This window comes from Cygnus olor, chromosome Z, assembly GCF_009769625.2.
Source record: "Cygnus olor isolate bCygOlo1 chromosome Z, bCygOlo1.pri.v2, whole genome shotgun sequence".
NCBI lineage: Eukaryota > Metazoa > Chordata > Aves > Anseriformes > Anatidae > Cygnus > Cygnus olor.
The window spans coordinates 24,867,227-24,890,920 of NC_049198.1; the positions used below are offsets into that span (position 1 = coordinate 24,867,227).

The window sequence follows — 23,694 nt, forward strand, 5'->3', positions numbered from 1 at the left end:
TAAGGACGAGTAGCAGTTTGCTAGCCAGGCCAGTGAGGACAGCTTTAATATCCCTCTCACTCTTCTGTCAACACAAAGAGGAAGGCAAAAGGGAATCTTGCTTGCCCCACAGGCTCTCCTGCACAGGAGCAGGCATCAATGGAGCACTGGGGCAGAGAGGGATGAACAAGGACTTTATAACACTAATAAACAAATTTGGGGAATCCAGGAGTCAACCACTGGTTCTAATGAGATCGTTTAGGGTAAATAATCACTCATGCACTTATACATAAGAAGTGAGCTTGCACAGGGGAGATACAGCCAAGCAAACCCAGCTGTATTCAGCTCTATGTTCATATAGAAAACTTGAGCACGTTTCTCAACTCTCAAACAAGGCAGGTCCCTAAGTGCACCTGTTGTTGGTTTCTTTTTTTTTTTTTTTTTTTTTTTTTTTGCTCCCCTGCAGCTGCTCAGAAGACCAATAAATGACTAAGTAACACCATTATTGTAAAAGAAGCTGCACAGCACAAAGCTGTATTTACTGGAATGATGTCACATTATTGTTTCCATTCCATTAAATGTTTACTTTAGGCCTTTTATAATCCTTAGAGATATAAAGGTTATTCTTCTAGCCTCAAAGAAATGCAGTAGGAGGCAATTTTCAGAGTGGCACAAAAAAGTTATGCACACAAGTTTCATTATACATGCACTCAACTAAGAAATTTTCACTCACCCCACCTCTCCCAGCTTTCCCTGCAAGACACAGCAAAATGTAGAAAATGATGAGATAAAATGTTTTGGTCTGAGTGTCAGTGAAAAGAAGATGTTATTTTTCATCAAATTATTCTGCATTATGATTTGATCTAGTTCATTCTATGCACATTTTAAACAAAGCTTTTGTAGATCGTAGGGTTAATGCCTATGAGCTGTATGTTGTAAATACCCTTCTAAACTTGATGGTCTGAGATTTGGGCTCTGTCCTTCCCCTCTGTAACACTTTATTTGCCAGACAGACACAGAGGAGGAATGTGGTGAGGGTTCTGAAAACTTCTGAATTAAACCCAAGTATTAAAAGGGCCCAGCTGTTACATGGGTAGAGTTACACAGAACTGAAAAAGCTCTGAAAATTATAGGTTAGTGCTGGCAAACATTACCTGTGATATACTGGCAACAGAGATGAGGGTACTCATAAACTCAGAGAGCAGGTCACTTACACCATGTTATATTTGCATTGATTAAGGTACACAGATCTGGGTCAACAAACAGGAGAACAAGATGCATCGTTTCTTGTGGTGCTGGAAAGAACAGATTTAAGAAATTGTGGCTGTATTTCACAGGGCCATGTCTTACAGATCCATGTTAGTCCTTACCTGTTCATAGTAATTTAAGCTTCCAATTTTAATCATGATTAAAACCAGTGAGAAGGAAACTTTGATTTAAATAGATGACATAATTTTTGCTTTGAATTTGTACTCAGTAATTATCTTCATTTTCGTTGGCAGGCATGATGATTAACACATGCTGATTTGCAACTGTATTTGCAATGTATATTTGATACATTTCAATATCTTTTTATTTTAGCACAGAAATATACGCAGTGAAATAGTGAGAATTATTGTAATTTTTTTCAGATGCTTATGTTTTATGTTCATACCATCTCAGAAAATAGCAAAGAATTTTCTTCACTAAATGATGATTTTATTTGGGGTTTATCTCAAAATGCATTGGGGTAGAAACAAAAAAATCAACTTAAATTCATAAAAGTAGTTTAATTAATTACATTTAACTAAAACATATGGCATCACTTTTTTCCTCATAAAAAGGAAATGTATTTTAAACTAGCCAGATTATTAAATGAATGAAGTGGATATGTTATTTAGTGAAGTGAGAGATTATTTCCCTCATCCAGGAGCTAACAGTCAGATATCTACCATGCAGATAAATGGTTAATGAGATTATCAGAAGTACCTCTATGTCTTACTGCCTCATTCCCACTGATGTCAATAGAAGTTAGGCATTTAATATGTAGCAAGGATTTTAAAACTCCCAATGGTCATCTGCCTCCATCTCCAGGCACCAAAATATCTTGGGAAAGCTGACCCATCACCACTGGGGCTTTATCAGTACTAATTTTTTTTTCACCTTTTTTTTTTAATTATTATTTTTATATTTATTAATGTACTGGAAGAGAAAACAGTCCTGCATTTTCATCTTTCAACTGATTTCTGAATTTTGCGTGAGCAATACAAATTAAACGACAAAATTATTTGCTGCATCTGCTAGTTCAGCTAAAACCAACATCAAAAACAAATGAGGATTTTGTAAAATAAAACATTTGAGAAGTGCAAAAATTAGTAGCTTTACAGTAAAGGCAGAAAAAAATAATAAATGTCTGGGTTTGAAGGCATATCTTAATACAGTCCATGCTGACCTTAAAAATTTTTGCACTAATTTCTCAGGTATCTTTGTTTGAGACATTGAGAAGTAGGAGCATGGACTCTGATGGATTTCTGATGGACTGAAATAAATGCTGACAAAATCTAAGCTTTAGTAAAGTTTATCAGTATTTTAAATCCAATTCCACTGTTCTATTTTTAAGGTACTTAATGTGACTTCTTGTCTCTTTTTATTTTTAATTAAATATATACCTCTATGTATAGTCTAACTTCTTCTGAACATGTCTAGGAGTCCCCAGCATTCACACCAGGTTCCTGGGCTGCACACCTACCATCTCACTTTGGCCTCTCAAGGCCTTTTCTGATTTACTTTCAGGTAATTCCTTCAACTCAGGATGCCTTGCCTGAACTCTTTAATGGATTTAAACGGCTGCATCTTTTCTTTAAAAGCTTAAATGCATTGGTACTCCTACTTTATCCAATAGGTCAGTGGTTCAAGCTTTTACCTCACTTGAATTCCCTCTTCTGCCAAGGAAGCCCTCCTAAGACATTGCCAATAAAACCAGGTAAGCGGGGACTTTCTAAGACAGGAGCCCTCCCTAATCCACCTGCTGAGGTTTTATCATTTTGCATACAAATATATTCCCACAGGGAGGTGGCTGTCCCTCTTCTCTCTCTGTGTCAGTCACATGGAATTATTGTAGGAAACATACAACAGCACAAACAGGAGAAAAAAAGACTGTTTTCCAGATACTTTCTGTTCTCCCACTGGGGTTGTTCTCCTATCAGGGAAAAGTGTGCACTGACCTACATTCTTCTAAACTCAGGGTACATTTCGTTAAGCTGTGCAGTAAAAACAACAGCAGTCACTCCAGAGATGAACTAGTGACAGAAAGCATCCCTGGGATTTCCAGTGTAGTCACGGGTGTGTCATGGTGTGTATGCATGTGACAAAGAAGTTTCCCATGGTCATTGTTGGAAACTTGAATGCCTACAAACTGTCAACATCTTCAGAATTAAAAAAGATTTGGACTGGGGGGCTCACTGTTTGAATTTAAGCATTCAGTCTGGGATTCATCTCATGTAACCTCAGTCATTTATACATCACAAATCATCCAAACAGCTTTAGAAACCCAGCATGAACTGAACTCTGGAGATGTTTTTCTCTTCAGTGTAAATGAAGCCTAATAGGAACAGGCTGGACACCTAATCCTGATGCAGCTTAAATAAAGCAAGACGAGACCTGCTCCTAAAGTGTATTCAGGTATAGCTGTTATTTCAAGGTCATAGTTCCCTGATATGCTCATGTTTTCTCCTGGATGAGGAGTGATTGCTCCAGTATGTACTTTGAAAGCTTTATGTATATCAAAACCAACAAATTATATTTCTGCAAATAGAAACATTTTCATTCCTCACTGAAAGCTAGAAATACGAAAATCTCATTAAGCTGGTTTAATCAGGCTAATTTTAGCAAAATCATCAGTGCAATAATAATTACCGTGTGATGTTTACTTGTAATTATTTCTAGCTTCTCCCACACCTCCATGTCCTTTGCATAAAAGAGAAGTAAACAGATTTCTATCTCGGCTTCCTTCCCCATCAGAAAATTTATAGTATAGGAGAAAGACTTCAGTCTTAGATTTTGTTCTGAATGGGTGGCCTAAAGTGTTGTGCAGGAATGTAAGGTAACAGGCAAAAAAAGTACAGAGAATAATGAGGAAAAATGAAGAGAAAATGGTAAAGGAATATCGTGACTCAGTTTAGATGTGTGAATGTTTTGACAAGACTTTTAGTGAATTATTTACTGTTAAGATGTCTGGCCTAAATCCCTGCACATATTTCACCTGCTTGTATCTGCCCTGAACCTTTGCTTGCAGTTAAGCTAAAACATATCTTCCAGAAACCATATGATCTTCACTTACATGTCTTAAGCTCCCTCATCCATTAGTAGTTTTCCTGGTAGTTAATTGTTTAGTATTTAAAATTTGGCCCCCTAATTCTACCCTAATTTTGACTAATTTGAGGTTCCTCTCATTGCACCCTACTGCTCACTCTTTATGCTGGGCTCTGAACTTGCTGCTGCCAGAAATTGCTTCTCTATGTAGATTACAGATTGACCAAATCTCTTCTTTTCTTTGCTAAGTACACACAACTTCTTGTGTCTTTCTGTGTGCAGTATGTTCTTCATGTACTGTACCACTCTTGTAGATTTGTTGTGAGCTTTACAAGATTTTTTTCCTTTTTAAAGTGCAGAACTGGGCATGTAATTCCAGTCAGAGCCTCACATTGCTGGATATTAAGACTCCCACATAATGCTGACCTGTCCTTATATTCAAGGATGATATCTGCTCTCTGTGAGCCGTAGCATTGTAGTTGAGCTCTTGTTCAGCTGGACAGCCCTCACAACTCATCGGTTCTTTCCAGGTTTACTTGTTTCCAAGTCATGGTTTTTCACCCTGTAAGTCTGACCTAAGATCTTTTCTCCTAAATGTATGAGCCTGATTTCTGCTGTATTGAAATGATGCATTTTGAGTTAGTTTATTTTTCCAAGCAACTCAAATTGCTTTCAGAACTAATACGTTCTTATTACTTACAATGTCACCAACATTTGTGTCAGCAACAGGCTTTGCTAGCAATTATATTTTCTCTCAGAAGATCAATAAATAACTTGAACAGCTTAGGTGTGTTGAACAGATTCCTGCAAGAACTCACCAGAAATTGTCATATTATGACAATTACCAATTCACAATACACCAATTTCCATACTATTTAATGTGTGCTAAAATGGTACTGTATACTGCTAGATTTTTTTATGACAATGTAGTGTGATTTCATACCTGTTGCTTTACAGTGTCAAACTATATCATGACAGTGTGTTTATCTCTGTCAACAAGAATTGCTGCCCTATTAAAAGCATATATATTTAATGTCCCTTAGACCTTCTAAATACTTCTTGCTTGGATACCAACGTCTGCAAAAAATATTTTCCTATTTAACTGACTCACGAGAGACTTTCTGAATATCATGTGTCACCATACGGGATATTAGCATCATTTGCCTTCTTGGTGCCAGTTACTTTAAAGTTCTTTACTATTGTGTGCTACCAACATGTTCCTGTCTGCTAAGCACTGGCAAAGATTGTATCTTCAATGGAGAATATTATCCCTAGTGTTCATTATCTGTTAAGAATTGTGGTTCTCAGATGTGGCCAAAAAAGGAGGAATCCCTTTTGCTGGTATTTAAACTTTGCACTGAAGCATGTGATCAGTCAAACCCACACAGATGTCAGTTGATTTCCACAGGTTTCAGAATGTTTTGCTTTGTATCTTACCACAGAAAGGATTCAAATAAAAATAAAGATAATGGTGGACATTATCACTCAGGAATCAAGCAGACTTTGAAAAGCAATTTCAAGACGTCTGTATAAAAAGGTCCTCAAAAATCCTGAAGCTTTCTAATGACTATGAGAAGAAGATAAATATATATATACATATATATATTAATAGATAAAATTTACACCCCCCCTTTTTTGTTGTTTTTTTTTGTTTGTTTGTTTTCAAAAAGATTGATCATATGTATGTAGCCTTATTCTGTGAGTTCTTTAAACTTCAGATTTGAATTTGATTTTTCACTGGAGATTCTATTACATTCAGTTATTGTCAAATCAGTAGTTCATTTTGTTTCATTTCAGTGATAAACACTTACACAAGAGTTTTACTCTAAAATATTCCTCAGCTAGAGACTCTCAGTTAAAATAGAAAAACTGTCCCATAGGCAGTATGAAAAGGAAGTAACAAAAATAGTGTTAGTGACAGGTTCAAAACCAAAGCCCCTCTCTGTATTGTGAAATAAACACGTGTGAAGATTCTTGGTGTGTTTTACAGTCTTAATGGCTGTTAGGTCTCCCTTGATTGACCCCTAATAAAATCTAACCAGGGGTGACAGAAAAATATGTCCATCAACTTTGCTCATGCATTACCACATAAAAATTGACTGGAGTCATTGACTACAGGTAGCAATGAGCAAAACTACACAAGATAAATACTCTGGTTTGTGGATACTCATTCACTCCACTTTTGTCTGCCACCTTGATTTTTGGATTGGGCATTCATGGATAAAAGGTAGGTGATCCGAAAAAATCATGTATGTCTTTTAAAAGACAGCATCATGTTATGTTACTCCCTTCACAGAAATTTATGTTACATGGTGTTAGACCATGGGCTAAGCTTAATGTAACATGATGCATTAAAAACTGCACATCATGATTGTAATGTCTGCCAGAACAATGACTTGTTATATCACATATCTCTTCATTTGTAAGTAGGGAACCCATGGAAATCATTTGCAAAGGGATATATTCTCTTTTTGATGCATGCACATAAATCCCCCTTTCCCTCACTACTTCCAGCTCTTCACCTAATGGTTGGTCTGAAAAAAAAAAAAAAGGGAAGAAGAAGAAGCCCTGAGTTAGCTCAAAAGGTTTGAATTGTAGCTTAGCATTTATTATAGGCTCAGTTAAACTCTCCTTAAAACTGTATGAGGGATGTTTTGTAACCTATGCTCTTAGTGTAAAATTTGAGGAATCACCATTGCTGCCTTCTCTACACAGGATAAATTGTACTGTCTACATCATTTTCCTCTAGATGAGTAGATTCCCTTCTGTTTTTATACCACCATATCCCAATGGACGACTTCCTTTTCACACAAGTATAGACGAAAATAGAATCTGCCCTTGCGTTTGGTGAAGTTACAAAGGCAGAAACAAGAACAGACTTTGTCCCCAGTACTTTTCAACTTCTGCCCAGTGAGTCGTTTCTCCTTTACCTAATTTTCTACTGTAATCAGACCTCTCCTGTAACAAAACACTTACTTCCCTCTTGACTCACAGTGTTCAGTGGGTATGCTGCAGATGCACCTATTTTCATCTTTGTCCCATGGCTACATGGCTATGGTTAGATTATTAAGTCTATAGCCCTTGCCTACATTTTTGGCACTGAACAGCTATCTAGGCATTCTAGGTGTGTGGGGTTCATCATTCTCACCAGCGATGATCACCTAATAAAAAATTGGGTAGAGAGATCTACACTACAAGTACAATACTAATATTACACTGTATGCTCCAACCAGAGAAATTCATTCTTGTGCACTTCAAAATCTCTAGCTTTGTGCTGGCCAGCTGTACAGAGGTTAATTTTATCTACTGACTAATTCATTCTCCTCAAAAAAAATGAGGAGACACTACTAACCTTTATTGAAAATCTAATCTTATTTATCCATTACCCATTAGGGAGGTAGAAGGAAATTCTCCTTCCCTACACAGACACACACACACACACACACAGAAATAAAAAACATGAATACTAAATAACTTCCACATTTGGTTTTATCATAAACAAAAAAGAAATTATATTCACACTGCACAGATGGTTTTGATAGATAAATGAAATAGTATAAAAGCTGAGTGAGCATTTACTTATTGAAGTAATGGTCTCAGTCCTCAGCTGAGGTGAACATACATTTGGCACAGCTATGGACAGTTTTTTTAGGCTGTCTAAACCAACTAGTAATGAACAATAAGATGGAAACTGTCACTGGGGATTAGTGGATTTTAGAGGTGACTGTACCTCTTCCTGCAAGGTACACTCTGGCCTAAGCAACATAGGCGGAAGTAGTGTAAGGCCTTAAATTTGAACAGTATCAGCTGGTGAATATACTGGCTTTGTAGTTCAATGAACCAGTGGTACAATACAAAATAGCTCCACTGCAACAGTAGAGCCAGCCTTGGTATTTTTAGTAACCCCACTACACAATCCAATGAAACATGATTAATTTGCATGACTTGCAAATTGATATGAAAAATGTTCAACCAAAAAAAAAAAAAAGGCTGTATGCTTCCAAAGAGTGGTAGGATTGACAGTTTCTTTGCCACTTGAAAGGTACAGCAAGGCTCATAGTATTCATAATGGAGACTAATTAATGTGGAAATGTATCTGCAACTGACTAGGCTAGAAATTATTTCAAAGGAGTTCTGGAAAAAATAAAAATAAAAACCATTTTGATTAAAAAGATGTGTCCGCCTGGGAGCGCATTATACATGCTTTCCTGGATATCCAGATCTGATCCTTTGAAATAAAATCATTTTTAAGTGTTAGGTTATAATTTCCAGGTACTAACGCCAACATTTCCTAACCATAAAGTAGAACATGCTTTGTAAATGTTTTACAACATATTTTAGCATATACCATTAGCACTCTTTTCATGTTATCATCCTACATGCTTAAATATGAACTCATACTTGGTATATTAACATTAGTTTGGTTATCTGAATTAAATTTAGGGAAACAAATGTATTTTACACTTTAGTAGCTGAGTCTGAACATTCTCTGTGAGGTGAGTCAATGTTTCAAGCTTAAATATGAAACACTTGCAGCACTTGAAATAAAAGAGTTACTATTTTTAATAGCTTTTTTTTTTTTTTTTTTTCTCCCAACAGCTATTTGTTGTTCTTGGTTCTGTAACAATTATGTCAAATGTAGATGTGACATAGGAGAGAAGATTTCAGAAGAATAAATTCACATGTAGGCCCAATGTGGCAATGTAGCTAACATGTACCGGTTTGTATTTCCAGAGGGGACAGCCTCACTGCCTTGGAGGTGCTGAGAGAACAGCTTCAGCCCAAGAATGACTTGCTGTAACTTTCTGAGGCTGGATCGACAAGATACGGGTTTCCATTGAAGGAAGAAAGTATCCATGTGCTGTTTTTGACCTGCCAGAACACTGCTCTCCTTCCTCCTCTGGCTGCACAAGTGGCATCAGGTTTGTGTATCAAAGAAAGAACACCTCCGTAAGCCTCTGTCCAGACCACAGATATTCATGAGGTTTATTCAGGCTGCTGATTTGAAGACCTATTTCTCCCCACAGAGACAATGAAGAAATACATGTTCCTCCAGAGAGCTGTTTGGGGCATTTAAGAGAGGTAGCTGCCATCTTCCATTGATCCTAGGAGGCGGACAGGCTGCTAATTTAAGGACCATCTGAGGCAGATGGTATGGCCATGATCCTCAGAGCACAGCTTTAGCCCCACCTAACACCGCGGCTGAATTCAAACATGCAAGCATCGACCTGGCTCAGCCAAGGCTGTGGTGGATTTGGCCTTTTGGGAGGTTTGCTGGGATCTGTAGCGCAGCTGTACTTATCTTATTTATTATAGTTGCCTTATTTATTTGTTGAAATGATTTTTTTCCTATTAATTTAAATGCTCATACAGTGGAAGTTCTTGCAACCACTGACCTGCAGGATTTTATTTATATTTTATTTTATTTTATTTTATTTTATTTTATTTTATTTTATTTTATTTTATTTTATTTTATTTTATTTCATTTCCCAGAATTCACTCCCTTTAGTTAGCACGAAGGAAGAAATGCCTTCTTTGAACCACCATTCATGTACAACACCAGGACTGAAGCTACCAGTACTAATGTTGCCCTTTCAGCTGTTTTAATAGCAGGAAAACTCCTTTTGGTGCTTGTTACATGCCACATGCCAACTTGTGTTAAAGTTGGAGCAGAACTTGGCCTGGACTCCATCTTTTTGTGAGTGTACTCCTGAAAAAAAAAATATATATATATAGGTGATTTGTGCTGGGCATAGTATCAGAAGACACGGAGGACAACTCATTGAGGTAATTATTATTTTTAAAAGGTGCCGTTATAACGGCCGCGTGTTTTGCGCCGCCCGCTAACGCCCCTCAGGCGCCGGGCTCGGAGGCCGCAGCCCCACGGAGGCCACCGCGCCCGCGCGACGCCCGTCATTGCCGGTCGCTATGGGAACGGCGCCACCCCGCCGGACGCCTCCACGGGCCGGGGGGCGGGAGGGGCTGCAAGGCTTGAGCGCAGAGCCCCGCCCCCCTCTCCCGGTGGTGCCGCCCAGGCCGGCGCCGCGCGCTGTGCGCATGCGCACGGTGGTGTTGCGCAGTGAGGGCGCCGCGCCGTCCCCGCCGCCACCGCCGCCGCCTCAGCGCCGTTGGGCCCCGGCCCGCGCCGCTACCGCCATGGCCGATCCCCGCCTCAGGCAGATCAAGATCAAAGCCGGCGTCGTCAAGCGGTGAGTGCGGGGCAGGGCGCCGCCATCCCCGCCCCCCGGCTCCGCCACGCGCCTCAGCCGTTGGGGGCCGTTGGGAGCCGTTGGGGGCCGTTGGGGGCCGTTGGGAGCCGTTGGGGGCCTTTGGGGGACGTTGGGGGCCGTTGGGAGCCGTTGGGAGCCGTTGGGGGCCGTTGGGAGCCGTTGGGAGCCGTTGGGGGCCGTTGGGGGCCGTTGGGGGCCTTTGGGGGACGTTGGGGGCCGTTGGGAGCCGTTGGGGGCCTTTGGGAGCCGTTGAGGGAGGCCCAGGGCGGTGCCGGGCGGCCGTGGCTGGGGTCCTGCCGCCGCTGGCGGTGCTCCTCCCGCCCCGCCGTGCCCGGGAGGAGGAGGCCTGTCCCTCTCCCTGCCGCAGCCGGGGGGTTGTGGTGTGTGGGGGCCGTTCCGGGGCCTGAACGATCCCGGGAGCCCCCGGGGGTCGGGCTGCCCTGCTGGGGCTCACTTGCTGCGAGTCTTAGCTGCGTTACCGAAACAAATGTGGGGTGGGGTGCTCGCGGTTCCGTAGGTCACGCTGCCCAGTTTGTTGTAGGCGTGACACCCGAGCCTCGGGTTTGTCTAGTTTTAACACACCATTTTTAAGAAAAGTTGCAGGTTATCCGCGTGAATTCCTCGTGTTATGACCATAAGTACAAGGCTTTGATGTTAAATGTTTGGACGCAGTGGGATTTATTAAGGCTAGAACCTATGAAAAGTGCACTGACTCAAGCATAGAAATTAGTATGTGTGCAGGATCAGGATGTTAAATAGCCCAGTTTCATGCCATCAGCTTTCTCTTATAACTTATTAATTTACATCAGTAAAAGCCTAAAAGCAGAATGAGTACAACTCCTCATATCTGATGAGGTTTGAAAGATTGGACTTCAGACTAGAAAAGTAAAATGGATAAAGGTTTATTGTATTTACTCTAGATAACAATTTGGGTTTCTAGGCTCAAACTGGGGAGCAGTTCTAAAGTGTTGCCACAAGTGAGAAGTTGATTCTATGATTCTAGTATCCTGTTTCTTCTCATTGTGCATGGCATGCAGATCATGAGCATGTATTGTTTTTAAGCCAGGTAACTTTAGTGTGGTCTGATTGAGTGGCTTAGTGACTGCCTCTTGCTCTGGGTCCCTTTCAAGACCTACGTTACGGTTACTGGCTTTGCTGGACAGCAGCGTTATAAATGGCATCTTTGCATTTGTAAGTTCGTGGTGTTTTGTGTCAGTGCTCATAGGCAAAGTATTCTGAAGTGTGGCAAAACTAGAATTACTTTTTGGTGTTTTTATTTTTTGGGGGGGGTGTATTCTTTCTTCTAGTCAAAAGAATCTGTTGGTGTCTAGGTACTTCTGACAAAAATATATCTAATACAGCACACTTTTACTATAGTAGTTTGTGGAAGTTTCTGTACTGGTTTATTGCTGCTGTTTCATAGTCTTGTGATAGTATCTAACAGTGTAGTAGTATCTAATACCACTTCAGATGACCATTACTTCATACACATCACAGAAGCTACCTGAAAAGCTTTTAGTTCATAGACTGGGAAACAGGGAAAGTCTATGCCAGACAATGACCTGTGTGGAGACCCCAGTCAGTCAGAGCTGTTGCAGGCCTGTATGTTCACATGTTGAATGCTGTGCTGTGTGGTACGTCCTCTTGGACCTGTAAACAGTTTAATGATCCCAGCATGGTTGTCCAGTGCAAGGAGCTGACTCAGCATCTGTATGCCACTGTCCTCAGTGCTTCTCGCTCTGAGATGAGCTTGCATGTTCTTTGTTTGAATTTATCTGCTTCTGCAATTTCAGTGAGTCTGAGGGAGCTGAGAACAAGAGATTAGAACTTGGTACGTTTCTTCACAATTGCATGTGAAGAACTTCTTTTTGTTTGTGTGGCTCTTCTGTTTATTCATATCATGCTTGGAAGTCCAGGAATGCTTATTTTGATACTGAGACAACTGTGTGGCATCAAAGTTCTCAAGTAGGCTGCTGAAGTTCCCACTCAGTATTAGTCCAGTTACAATGATACTAACACAGTTCAAATAATACACAGTTAAAATTATATATACCCAAAGCTTCTAATGTTTCTACTTTGCTTCTAATAGCACCTTTTCCCTGATGTTATACTCTTCCTTTTATTGGTTTTCTGGGTCTTAAGGCTGTTGGCTCAATATGGTAGTGGGTAGTGCACAAATTTGAGCAAGTCATCAACATCCCAGATCCTTTGCTGGGAGGAAAATGATGTTGATGGTTTCTTACTTTTCTGAGTCTGACATGTTAGTTTTTCTTCATTGTTTTGTGCTCCACCTTTTATCTGATTTTACTGTATATAGTGTGTTCTACATACATTGGATAATTGTTCTTTGTTATCTTGAAACTGGTTTTACCCATCTTTCAGGGTTGCATTCCTTTGATCGCCACTTGACTGTAGGTAAGTTGTTCATAGCAGTGGGACATTTCAGCATCTTCTTGTGACTGTGTTTTCAAAGGCTCTGCTATCATCCCATGTTCCTGCTCTTACCAGATCTGATCTTTTATGCTGCTTTTTTAATTCAAAGTCAGAGACAGCTCATTCTTCCTAAAATAATTTCTTTAAAAATTCAATACAATAACTTCAACTTACAGGATTATACAAAGTGAGCAAAAGCACAAACAAGGTAAGTATCACCCAGTCATAGCAGTTACAGTTAAGCTGGTAAAAGAAAACTCTAGGCTGCCCAAAACAAGTCCAGACAAAGCATGACTTCTCCTGAGAGCTATTTCGTTAGCAAAGACAAGTCCTGTGGCTTCTTAAGAGCAATGGTAACACAATATTTAATAAGTTACAACATAGCTCAGGGGCTCTGGATAGGTGAGCTGAGGTGAAACTGAGGTGAAACAATTGCCAGTTGTGGTAGGAGAAGACTTAGTGTTGGACTGCAATTTAAGAATCTAAATCTGCACTGCTGTGTTACAGCCTTCTCCTCAGGGAGCCACACATCTGAATATTTCAGGGAGCTGATAGACTGAAAAATAAGTTAGACTTAAAAAATAAAAAAGTTGTTTTGAAAGATGAGGCCTAATTGGACCAGCTTGCCACACAACTGTGTACATGTCTGGGCTAGTACAAAGGAAGTGACAATACAAGTGCAGTTGACGGGGTTCATATATGCTTTTGGAGAAAGGCTGTGTAAATAAGCAAGTAAGCATAGCTTGTGTTTTTTGTGTGGTAACAATATGCAGAACTACTGTTACTCTGCTGTAGCTGGCCTGTAAGTAAAGGTAACTTCTTCTTTTAAAGGAGAAAAGGAACGCTATCTTACAGTCCCTGCGGGGGAGATGGTACATCTTGGTAATGAAAGAATGGACAAGCTTAAAGTTAACTTTCTTGTTTCTTTCCCTTAACCCCACAACTCTCTTAAAATCGTTTTTTTTTAATGCTTAACAGAGTGGTAATGTTTTATATTTTGTTAGTGTAATGCATCATTAGAAATTGTACATTTTTCACATGGATGTAGTTATAGCCCAAGCACATGGGACATAAGGGGTGTTGCCTAGGTATTGATGACAGTAGCAGCAGCAGCTCCCATGTCTGTTAGTTGCCCACAGATGCAAGAAGAGGCATGGCTCTGTCTCACTCCACCCCTCCTAAAACTAGAAGCATTGTTCGGTACTCTGTATTATAGCTGGAGTGCATGTGACTTGAGTCAACTTAGGAAAGTTAACATTTTCCATAGAAAATAATAGAGCAATTATATAGGTATTTACTCATAATGTTTGAGAGGATTCATACAGAGGCTTAACCTGCCAAAAGTGACTGACTTAAGGCTTCAATTAACTTTCCTTATTTTTTCTGAGAAGAACCTAGTCTGTAAAGCTGATTTTTTGAAGCAGTCAATGCTCAGACTATGAGAATATATATATATATAAAAAAAAAAAAGATACAGGACAGGAACTGCCAGGGTGTTCTGAACTTTTTTGACATTTCTTTTGTCTTTTTTAATCACCTGCTGTAGCCCACTCTAATCTTTTAGCAGTTTCTTAACTCACCACTTTTTTTGAGCTAAGAACAAAACAGCTGCTTAATGTGGGATTTTTTTAGCTGTATATCATAGATTCTTCGTGTACCCCTCTTGAGACTGTCTATTGTAGTTGTGGATAATTTACTCTGTGTTTCATATTTGTTGTGTATTGATGAAAGGAACTTGAGTGAGGAATGGGGAGAACTTTTGCATTTTCTGACAAAATTGATAGCCAGGCTCTTGGTGATTGTATACCTACATTAACCAGAATTCAGATAAGTAGATTTGATGAGCATGAATAATAATACTTTTTCTATTTGTGTTTTATGTCCAAGAAAGCACTACTTCTGTTTAGTGACTTCAAAATCATCTTACTCTCAGAAAGCTCAGAAAACCTGCCAGACAGTAAGTAAATTGATTTTAAAAAAAAATTAAATATCTTATACTCAATTCAGATTGGCAATGGTTTTAAAAACTACTGTGAACAAAGTAAGTTGGGGCATGTGAAAATAGCACTGACATTTGCCCATAGTTTCTGTCTGATTAAATGGAAGTGACACCAGTAGATTAGAATGAGACTAAGACAATTCACATTGCAATTGTGTTAGTTTAACTTTAACAATCTTTTAACACTCTTGTTTAAATGTGGCTGACATACCATAATTACGAATCTACAAGCCTTGATTATAGAATTTTACATCATGAACCTATGGGGAAAGTGTATTGATTTTTGTGAAGCAGCCCTTTTTAAAACCACCTTTCTAAAACTATGGAATCTTCCCAGGATTGTTTTTTTTTGTTGTTTTGCCTATACCACTGGCAATGATTCTACTTTTTCTCTTTGTAAAATATTGTCATTGTAAATTACGTTACCAAGTAGATTACGCTGTCATCTTTTTTTCTAAGTACGGAAAGTTCTAAAAGTTATTCAAAACAGTTGGTTTCTTTTAAATGTAATTGTAAACATTTTAAAGTTAAATTATTGTATGGCTGTGTTCATGATACATTTTGTACAAGTGACATGAAATATTGCAGAGAATGCATTTTTTTTCTGTATGGCAACTGTTGGTAATTCAAGCACAAAACTAGTTAATTTTCTTGATTACTCAAGAAATTTGGTATTTCTGGTGAAAATCACAAATGGTCGTAGTCTTCTGACCACCACACGAACTGTTGATTTTTTTACTCGTTTTCCATTAGCCACGGGCACCAGTTGTTATTCTTATCATTAATATATTGAGAAGAAACTCAAGTCTCCTTTCTTTATTCTCATTATAGTTAGAAGATTGTATGTAACAACTGCACATTAGCTCAATTAATGGAAAAGGCTGGGATATCCTGAATTATATGGGTTTTGGGGAATGATCTGCAGAGCTGCTCAGCAATACTGAGTCAGCATGATAAAGCTATTTCATATGTTTACACTGCACATCCAAGAGCACAGGGATTCAGGAGGGTGAATATATTGCATGCGCTATTGGATACAAGCTGGCTCTGTATCCAAATTAAATAACCTTTCTCATAGTGCAGGAGCATTGTGCAGCTGCTGTCTAGGGCTGTGGCCAGTTCAATCCTGGAGTCATAACAGCACACCCTGCAAACTTGGGCTCAGAGCTATACAAATTTCTTTGTTGGTCCAGACCTACTTAGATATGTCTTGAGTACCTCTTGTACTGCTCTTGGCATGAGGATCCCATACAAAAAGTCTTGAGTTGGCCCTGCAATTGAAGGACACTACAGTCTTTTAGATTTATTAACTTAGTCTCTGTCCCACAGAAAGCCTTCTCTGTATGAACTAACTGTGAAAATGCTGCAACTGCATTTACACAGTGTTGCAACTGCATTTACACAGTGCTGTCTAACATCTGTGATGTGCACGGTTGGCAATCCAGGTGATTAATTTAAGGGTAATTGCAAGTTGACTCCATTCTCCAGAAGCAAAGCTACTTGTTTGAAAGGGATCCTATTTTTCTGTGTTTTTAAATGCATGCTTTCTTTTAAACTTCAGGGCTACCAAACAGTATGAACGCAGATTTTTTCTTTTTCTTTAAAAGCTGTGAGAAGAGCACAGTTTTTTTTTGTGAAATTTGTGTAGATTTTTAAAAATATATTTTGATTTAATTTGTTTTACCTTTTGAGTAGATATAAACGCTGGTTCCCTTTTGGGGAAATTTAAATTAGTAATGTTCAGACCTTTAAAAGTTTCCCTCCTTCACATTCCTCCCTCCATGCAATTACCTCTTTTGAAAAAAAAAATAATATAAAAGCCTCCAGTGAAATAAATCTCATAGTTTTTCCTCAGGGGGCAGAAGATAATTATTAACACAAAAACAATCTCATGCATGTCCATGTTGACCACAGTAATAAGTTGATGTCATCTTAATTGGCAGAACTATGTGACACACCAGGTGTATCGCCATAGGTGTCAGTAGTAATACTATGTTAAGGAGGAAATTTATTTATATATATATATATATATACATATATATATATATAAATTATTAAAATATATATTATATGTATATAATCTTGAATTTGGGTACCTATGCACAGGTGTGTCTTTCCAACCTTAAAAACTTTCAGCAGTCTTTAAAATTTAGCGAAATGGTGTAGTAATAGTTGCTTAGCAACCCTTGTTTGATGACATTGTGCATACTTTTAGTACTGTTGTCTGGTGTATGACTGTACATTTTCTTCATGGGATTCTAACCCATGGTATGGAGCCACATATTCAACTAAGTGGATAAAACAGTTACAAATGATAGTTTTGTGTGCTGCATTAGAATGTGGATGTATGGAAAAACAATTATATTAAATTTATGGTAGTGCTTTATATACAGAAGATGAGTTACAGCTGTGTTAACAACTGTTATCCATCCTGGCTAGACTTTGAGTTAAATATTAGGAAGTTCTGTGCATTGTACATGTGGAAATCTTCTTTACAATCACGGGACCTATTATATTTTTGTGTTTTCCTTAAACTGTACTCAGCCTCTTTCCCAATCAATTGTGAACTGTCTACAGACATAGTTTGACTTTAGTTCTGTTTAAGTTTGATCATCGCTGTAACACTTCCACTTTGCTGTTCTACTTCTACTGGGGGGGAGGGAGGCAGTTGACCCCACAGAAGCCTTGTTTCTTGTTCTCCCATCTCTAGAAGTGAAGTTATCATGTTCCTTTACATTTACAACTTTCAACCTCTATCCAATTGCCTTCTATGCTGTTCTCTCAGAATTTTTGCTGCTTCAGAATCTGTTCAGGCTTTATTGATAAACTTTTTGCTTCTCTCCAGCTCTTGTCTTCAGCCCATCAGAGATGCTCTTTCAGCATCTTTTCAGTCCCCTTTCTCTTCTTTGACCCCAACCATCCAAGTTGCTTCTTGCAGTATCATAGCCAACAAATCTGCTTTTTGAATAGTGCACAAGTTAAGCTTTCATGTTGGCTGTTGGATTCTCCCATTCCTGACTCCGTCTGCCCCACTCCATGCTCGCACTGGCTGCTGGTGTTCAGTAATACTCTATCCAAGCAGAGTTTGTTAGTAGAGGAAAAGGGGAACTTCAGCTATTGCTATGACAAGAATTTTTGGGGAAAAAATAAAACTTCATGAATGTACTGCAAGAGCAGGAAAATAGCTGTTGAGAGGCAGGGCCAAAATGTGAAGCCCTGGAGATTCAGAGAGATCTAAAATTTAAATTAAAAACGGTATATTGCATCTTATTATTAAAAATATGCTGTAAAATGTTAAAACCAAGTCATTTTTAAATTGAAATAATTTTCTAACTTCAAAAATACCTTGTAACTGATTTTCACAATCTTCTCAGTAGTAATCCGTGACAAGTGCCAAGCCTGCGAAGTTAACCTGAAAATGTCCTGGTAGCTTAGTTTTGTGAGCTATATAGATACAGGAGGAGTTAAAAATGATATGTATATACTTGTATGTTGTTATACCTCAATTTGACTCAAGAAGCTTTTTCTTTTCTAATTATTTTGTTGCTGTCAAGAAAATGAATGCATAAATAAGAGGTCTGGTCCAAATCAAAAAGCAGTCAGTTACTGATGGCTGAGAAGATACAGCAGTTGGTGATACCTGTGTCAAGTACTGTATTTCTTGCCTCCTTTCTTCCTTGACTTTTCCACCTAGGCCCTGGTTTGTAATGTAGATGAGCTTACTCAGCCTCAGTGAAACTGGGAATGTGCATATAACTAAAAAACAAAACAAAAGCAACAAACCATAAAACCAGTTAGGCTATTATTGATTTTTAGGGTTGAAGTAAGTCAGCATAGATTATTTCATTATCTACTCAATACAATTTTGTCACCTTTGAGTTTTCTGGATGCTTAGCATATATGTTAATACACTGTGGTTAATGTTAACATCAGTTTTGAAGAGATCATCATAGAATCATCACAGAATGGTTTGGGTTGGAAGGGACCATAAAGGTCATATAATTCCTATTCCCCTGCCATGGACAGGGACACCTTCTACCTGGACAGGTTGCTCAAAGCCCCATCCAGCCTGACCTTGAACACCTCATGGGATGGGGTATCCACAGCTTTTCTGGGCAATCTGTTCCAGTGCCTCAGCACCCTCAGAGTAAAGAATTTCTTCCTTATATCTAATCTAAACCTACCCTCTTTTAGTTTAAAGCCATTACTCCGTGTCCAATCCCTGCGCTCCCTGACAAAGAGTCCCTCCCCAGCTTTCCTGTAGGCCCCCTTTAGGTACTGGAAGGCTGCTCTAAGGTCTCCCTGGGGCCTTCTCTTCCCCAGGCTGAACAGCCCCAACTCCTTAAGCCTGTCCTTATATGAGAGGTGCTCCAGCCCCTTGAACATCCTCGTGGCCCTGCTCTGGACATGTTCTAATACTTCCATGTCCTTGTTGTGCTGGAGGCCCCAGAGCTGAATGCAGCACTCCAGATGGAGTCTCACAAGAGCAGAGCAGAGGGGGAGAATCATCTCCCTCCACCTGCTGGCCACGCTGCTTTTGATGTAGCCCAGGATACAGTCGGCTTTCAGGGCTGCAGGCACACATGGCCAGCTCCTGTGGAGCTTCTCATCCACCAGGTCTTTCTCCTCAGGGCAGCTCTCAATCCATTCTCCGCCCAGCCTGTACTGGTGCTTGGTTAGGATTGCCTCAGCCCAGATGCAGGACCTTGCACTTGGCCTTGTTGAACCTCGTGAGGTTCACACAGGCCCACCTCTCAAGCCTGCCCAGGTCCCTCTGTAAGGCATCCCTTTTTTCCAACGTGTCCACTGCACCACACAGCTTGGTGTCATCGGCAAACTTGCTGAGGGTGCACTCGATCCCACTGTCCTTGTCACCAACTATGTTAAACATCTCTGGTCCCTGTACTGACCTCTGAGGATCACCATTTGTCACTGATCTTTACATGGACGTAGAGCCATTGACCGCAACTCCTGAGTGGTACAATCCAGCCAATTCCTTACCCTGCATGCCCTTTCAACAGTGAAGCTATTCAATAGCAAACCGGAGAAATTCTGACCCCACTCTAATCTTCTGAGCTCCACCGAGCTCACTCAGTCCAGCCAGGGAAGCGCTTCTTGGGTGGATTTTTCTCATACTGGAGAGCAGTCTGTGTCTGGTGGCTTAAGCACATAGGTACCATTCTAGCTTGTGCACAAACTGATTTGTTGGAGTGGGGAAAGCATACTAAGAGTAGTAGTGTGTGCTCACGCTATTCTTACACTGCTTTACAATTTTTACTTTGAGCATCTGTTATTACTTTGTGCCTATTACTGTGGCTCAGAAAGATGGATTTTTTATCTTTCTAGTACAGATGTTTCTCCTGTTAGATCTAAGTTTTTAGAAAATATAAAGAAATTAAGAAGATTTAAAAAAGCCTTCTGCCATCCTGTCTATTGTGCATACTTTTTTCATCTGTCAACCTTAAGATAAACTGTGTTCTGTTCCTGTGATCCACTGGTCAGAGTGGTAGCTCTGCTTGCTACTCCAGGAGATGACACTGGGACTGATGTATAAAGAACAGGGTAGGAACTTAAGTACCTTTGGGAAATGAGAAAGGAGAGGAATCTGTGGCTCTTTCAGTAGCAGCCAGAAGTTAGAACAGTCTAAACCACTTGCCAGTCTGCATCCTAAATAGACTGGGATGTAGTCTCTTGAGAAATCGGTGTCATCCTAAATTTGAAGGTCTCATTCTGGCCCCTGCCCCATCCACTTCTCTTGTCTCTCTGACATCAGTTTCAAATCTTTTGCTGAGCTTGTTCAGTTTGCTTAATGCAAGAGAAAAAATGTCAGCTTTTTTTCTTACTTTGTTAATTTGCTGGTTTGGTGAACTGAATTTGGCTCATGGAGAGATTATTTGAGCATTAGTGCTGGCAGAGATGTATGCTAGGGCAGGGAGCAGACTGTGATGGTTTTACCCAGCTGGGCAGCTGAACTCCACCACAGCTGCTCTCTCACCCCCCACCCCCAAAGGGAAAGGGTGAGAAAATACAATGAAAAGGGCTCAAGGTTTTAAATCACTCAACAATTATTGTCACAGGCAAAACAGACTCAACATAGGGAAATTAATGTAAATTATTGCATATCGCTAGCAGATTAGAACAGTGAGAAACTAAACACAAAGTAAACCCCCCGCCCAACTGGCCCCCATCAACCCTCTTCTACCTCCTCCCCCTGAGCAGTGCAGGGAACAGGGAATGGGGGCTGCGGTCAGTCCCTGATGCTTCATCTCTACTGCTCCTTCACAGTCCCTCTCTGCCCCTGCTCCACGTGGGGTCCCTCCCACAGGATGCCGTCCATCCCGAACTGAGCCTGCGGGGGCTGCCCACAGGCAGCAGCTCTTCAAGAACTGCTCCCACACGGCTCCGTACCACAGGGACCATCCCCCAGGAGCAAACTGCTCCAGCACGGGTCCCCCACATGTGGGCGGCAGCTCCCCCCAGACCCCCTGCTCCTGCGTGGGCTCCTCTCCACGGGCTGCAGCTCTGGCCCCGGGGCTCTCCATGGGCCGCAGCCTCCTCCAGGCCACATCCACCTGCTCCACCGGGGGCTCCTCCACGGGCTGCAGCGTGGAGATCTGCTCCATGTGGGACCCATGGGCTGCAGTGGGACAGCCTGCTCCACCAGGGGCCTCTCCACAGGCCGCAGGGGAACTGCTGCTGCTTGCCTGGAGCACCTCCTGCCCTCCTGCTGCACTCACTTGGGGGGCTGCAGGGCTGCTTCTCTCACACTTTCTCACTCCTCTCTCCCAGCTGCAGTTGCACAGCAGTTTTTTTCTCCCCTTTCTTCAATCTACTCTCCCAGGTGCCCAACCGATGTCTCTCCCTGGCCTGGCTCTGGCCAGCAGCGGGTCCCTTTTGGAGTCGTCTGGAGCTGGCTCTGATCTGACATGGGGCAGCTGCTGGGCTCTGCTCACAGAGGCCACCCTGCTACCAAACCCTTGCCATGTAAACCCAATACACAGACCTCTCTTTAGCAGCAGCTTTTTGACAGTCTTGAACCACCTTGTGTTACTTTGCTCTTCAGCTTAAGGAGTGGGGTGAAAGTGTGTAGAGGAAAATAGGTGAGGAAATAAATCATAATGGTATGGATAAGATAGAGAATTTTTTGTTTCCTTCTATTTCAGGATTCTCTTATGCTCTTTCAGCTCTTATGGTTTTAGGCTGTAGCTTTGAAGTAGTAAAACTGTGTGGGTTTCTTTTCTTTTCTTTTTTAAACGCAGAACAAACAAATTGTGGAATTGATTGTTAAGTCATGTAAAAATCAAATGGGTAAAGGATTTCAAAAGGGCAGCAGCCATGGCCAGGAGCTGACCTAGTGTGTAGTAAACATTGATGGTTTAGTTTTGTTCTTCATTGTTAAGAAGTCCTTAACTTGATTTTTGGAGGCAGGTATACCATAGGAAATGTCACTTTAATCTTGATTTGCTTCTTTATATGCTTTCTCTAATAGTTAACTACTGGATGCCACTGGAGACAAGGTCCAGAATAATTGGATCTTATGTTTCTTCTTTTTCATTTTTGAAAGACTGGGAGAAGCTAATAAAACACTATTATTTTGTTTGGGTTATCTCTTCTCTATTTCTGGGGGCATGGACTTCTGCTTCAGGGTCCACGAAAGACAAATAAGGGAAGCAGGCTTATTTTCAGTAGATTTAAACTGAATATGTGGGAGTCTTCACTGAAAATTTAAGGCAGTCTGTAGCCTGAAAAGAGCTATTATAAATGGAGACTTGAAGTATCAGAATCAGCTAATATTAGATGCAGTTTGACAATATTTACTTTTCTTATTTATTTCAAGAAATGCAAGGAGAAAATTTGAGAATTTTTGGTCAGTAGACTTATTTTAAAAGGGGAAAAACTAAAGGAAAATTCCAGTAAGTAGTTGGTTCCTTGACTATATACCAGGTATTTCTAGTCTAAAGCTCTCACATACTTCCTTATGGCCCATTGAACTGTAAAGCTTGCCAGAACTTGCCAGAAATCAGAATAGGATGTTCAAAATGTTAAATACACACACACAGTTTCCTTCTTACAGATTTTTTTAACATCTGATCCAACTGTAACATATACTATCCTCTTCACTTAAATAGTGACAGTCTCTTTGGTATGACTTTTAAATAACTTACTCTTTATTGCAACTTTGTTAACTTCTTCAAATCATTAAGATATCTTAAAATGTGAGATCTTATGTTGAAACCTTAGGATGAAGATTGAATTGTGAAGAAGCAGCTTTATGGCCAAAAGGCAGATGTTCCCAAAGCAAAAAAAAAAAAAAAAAATCAAATCAGAGGGGGAAGAGATCCAAGAAATCATTAAAGTAAATTTGCTTTTTTATTATTGTTATTCATGGCAGATAATGGTAGAGTAGAAATAAAAGGCATTTTGGTTAGATAAGTAATCAGTTTTTTGAACGTGGCTGTATCCCTATGAGGGGAAAGTATGCAAGTGTTTTAAAGTGCTTATATCATTGACAGAATAAGTCTGTCATGGCCTGAGGCTCTTACTTAGAGGTAGCGTCAACCTCTTCTATTTATGTGCAGTGGAAGTTCCTTTTGGGAGATGTAGTTCAGGGCTTCAGTGGTTCTCTCACAAACCTTGGCAACCATTTTTCACTTCAGTTGAAGATGAATGCTCAAGTATTTGTCTTCCCTATTTCTGGCTTCCTACATACATGTACAGCTACTTATATTCAAAATGTTCTGTAAAATTCACTGATAAAGAACT

At 40.1% G+C, this 23,694-nt stretch overlaps 1 protein-coding gene across 1 annotated transcript in view; it reads left to right on the forward strand.

Moving 5' to 3' along the window:
* Positions 1 to 10,300: 10,300 nt before the first annotated feature.
* TBCA (tubulin folding cofactor A) overlaps positions 10,301 to 23,694 on the forward strand; it is a 36,079-nt gene continuing 22,685 nt past the window's right edge. The window contains exon 1 of the mRNA XM_040541321.1: positions 10,301 to 10,478. Coding sequence (XP_040397255.1) covers positions 10,327 to 10,478 — 152 coding nt within the window. The 5' untranslated portion in view covers positions 10,301 to 10,326. The remainder of the gene's footprint in view (positions 10,479 to 23,694) is intronic.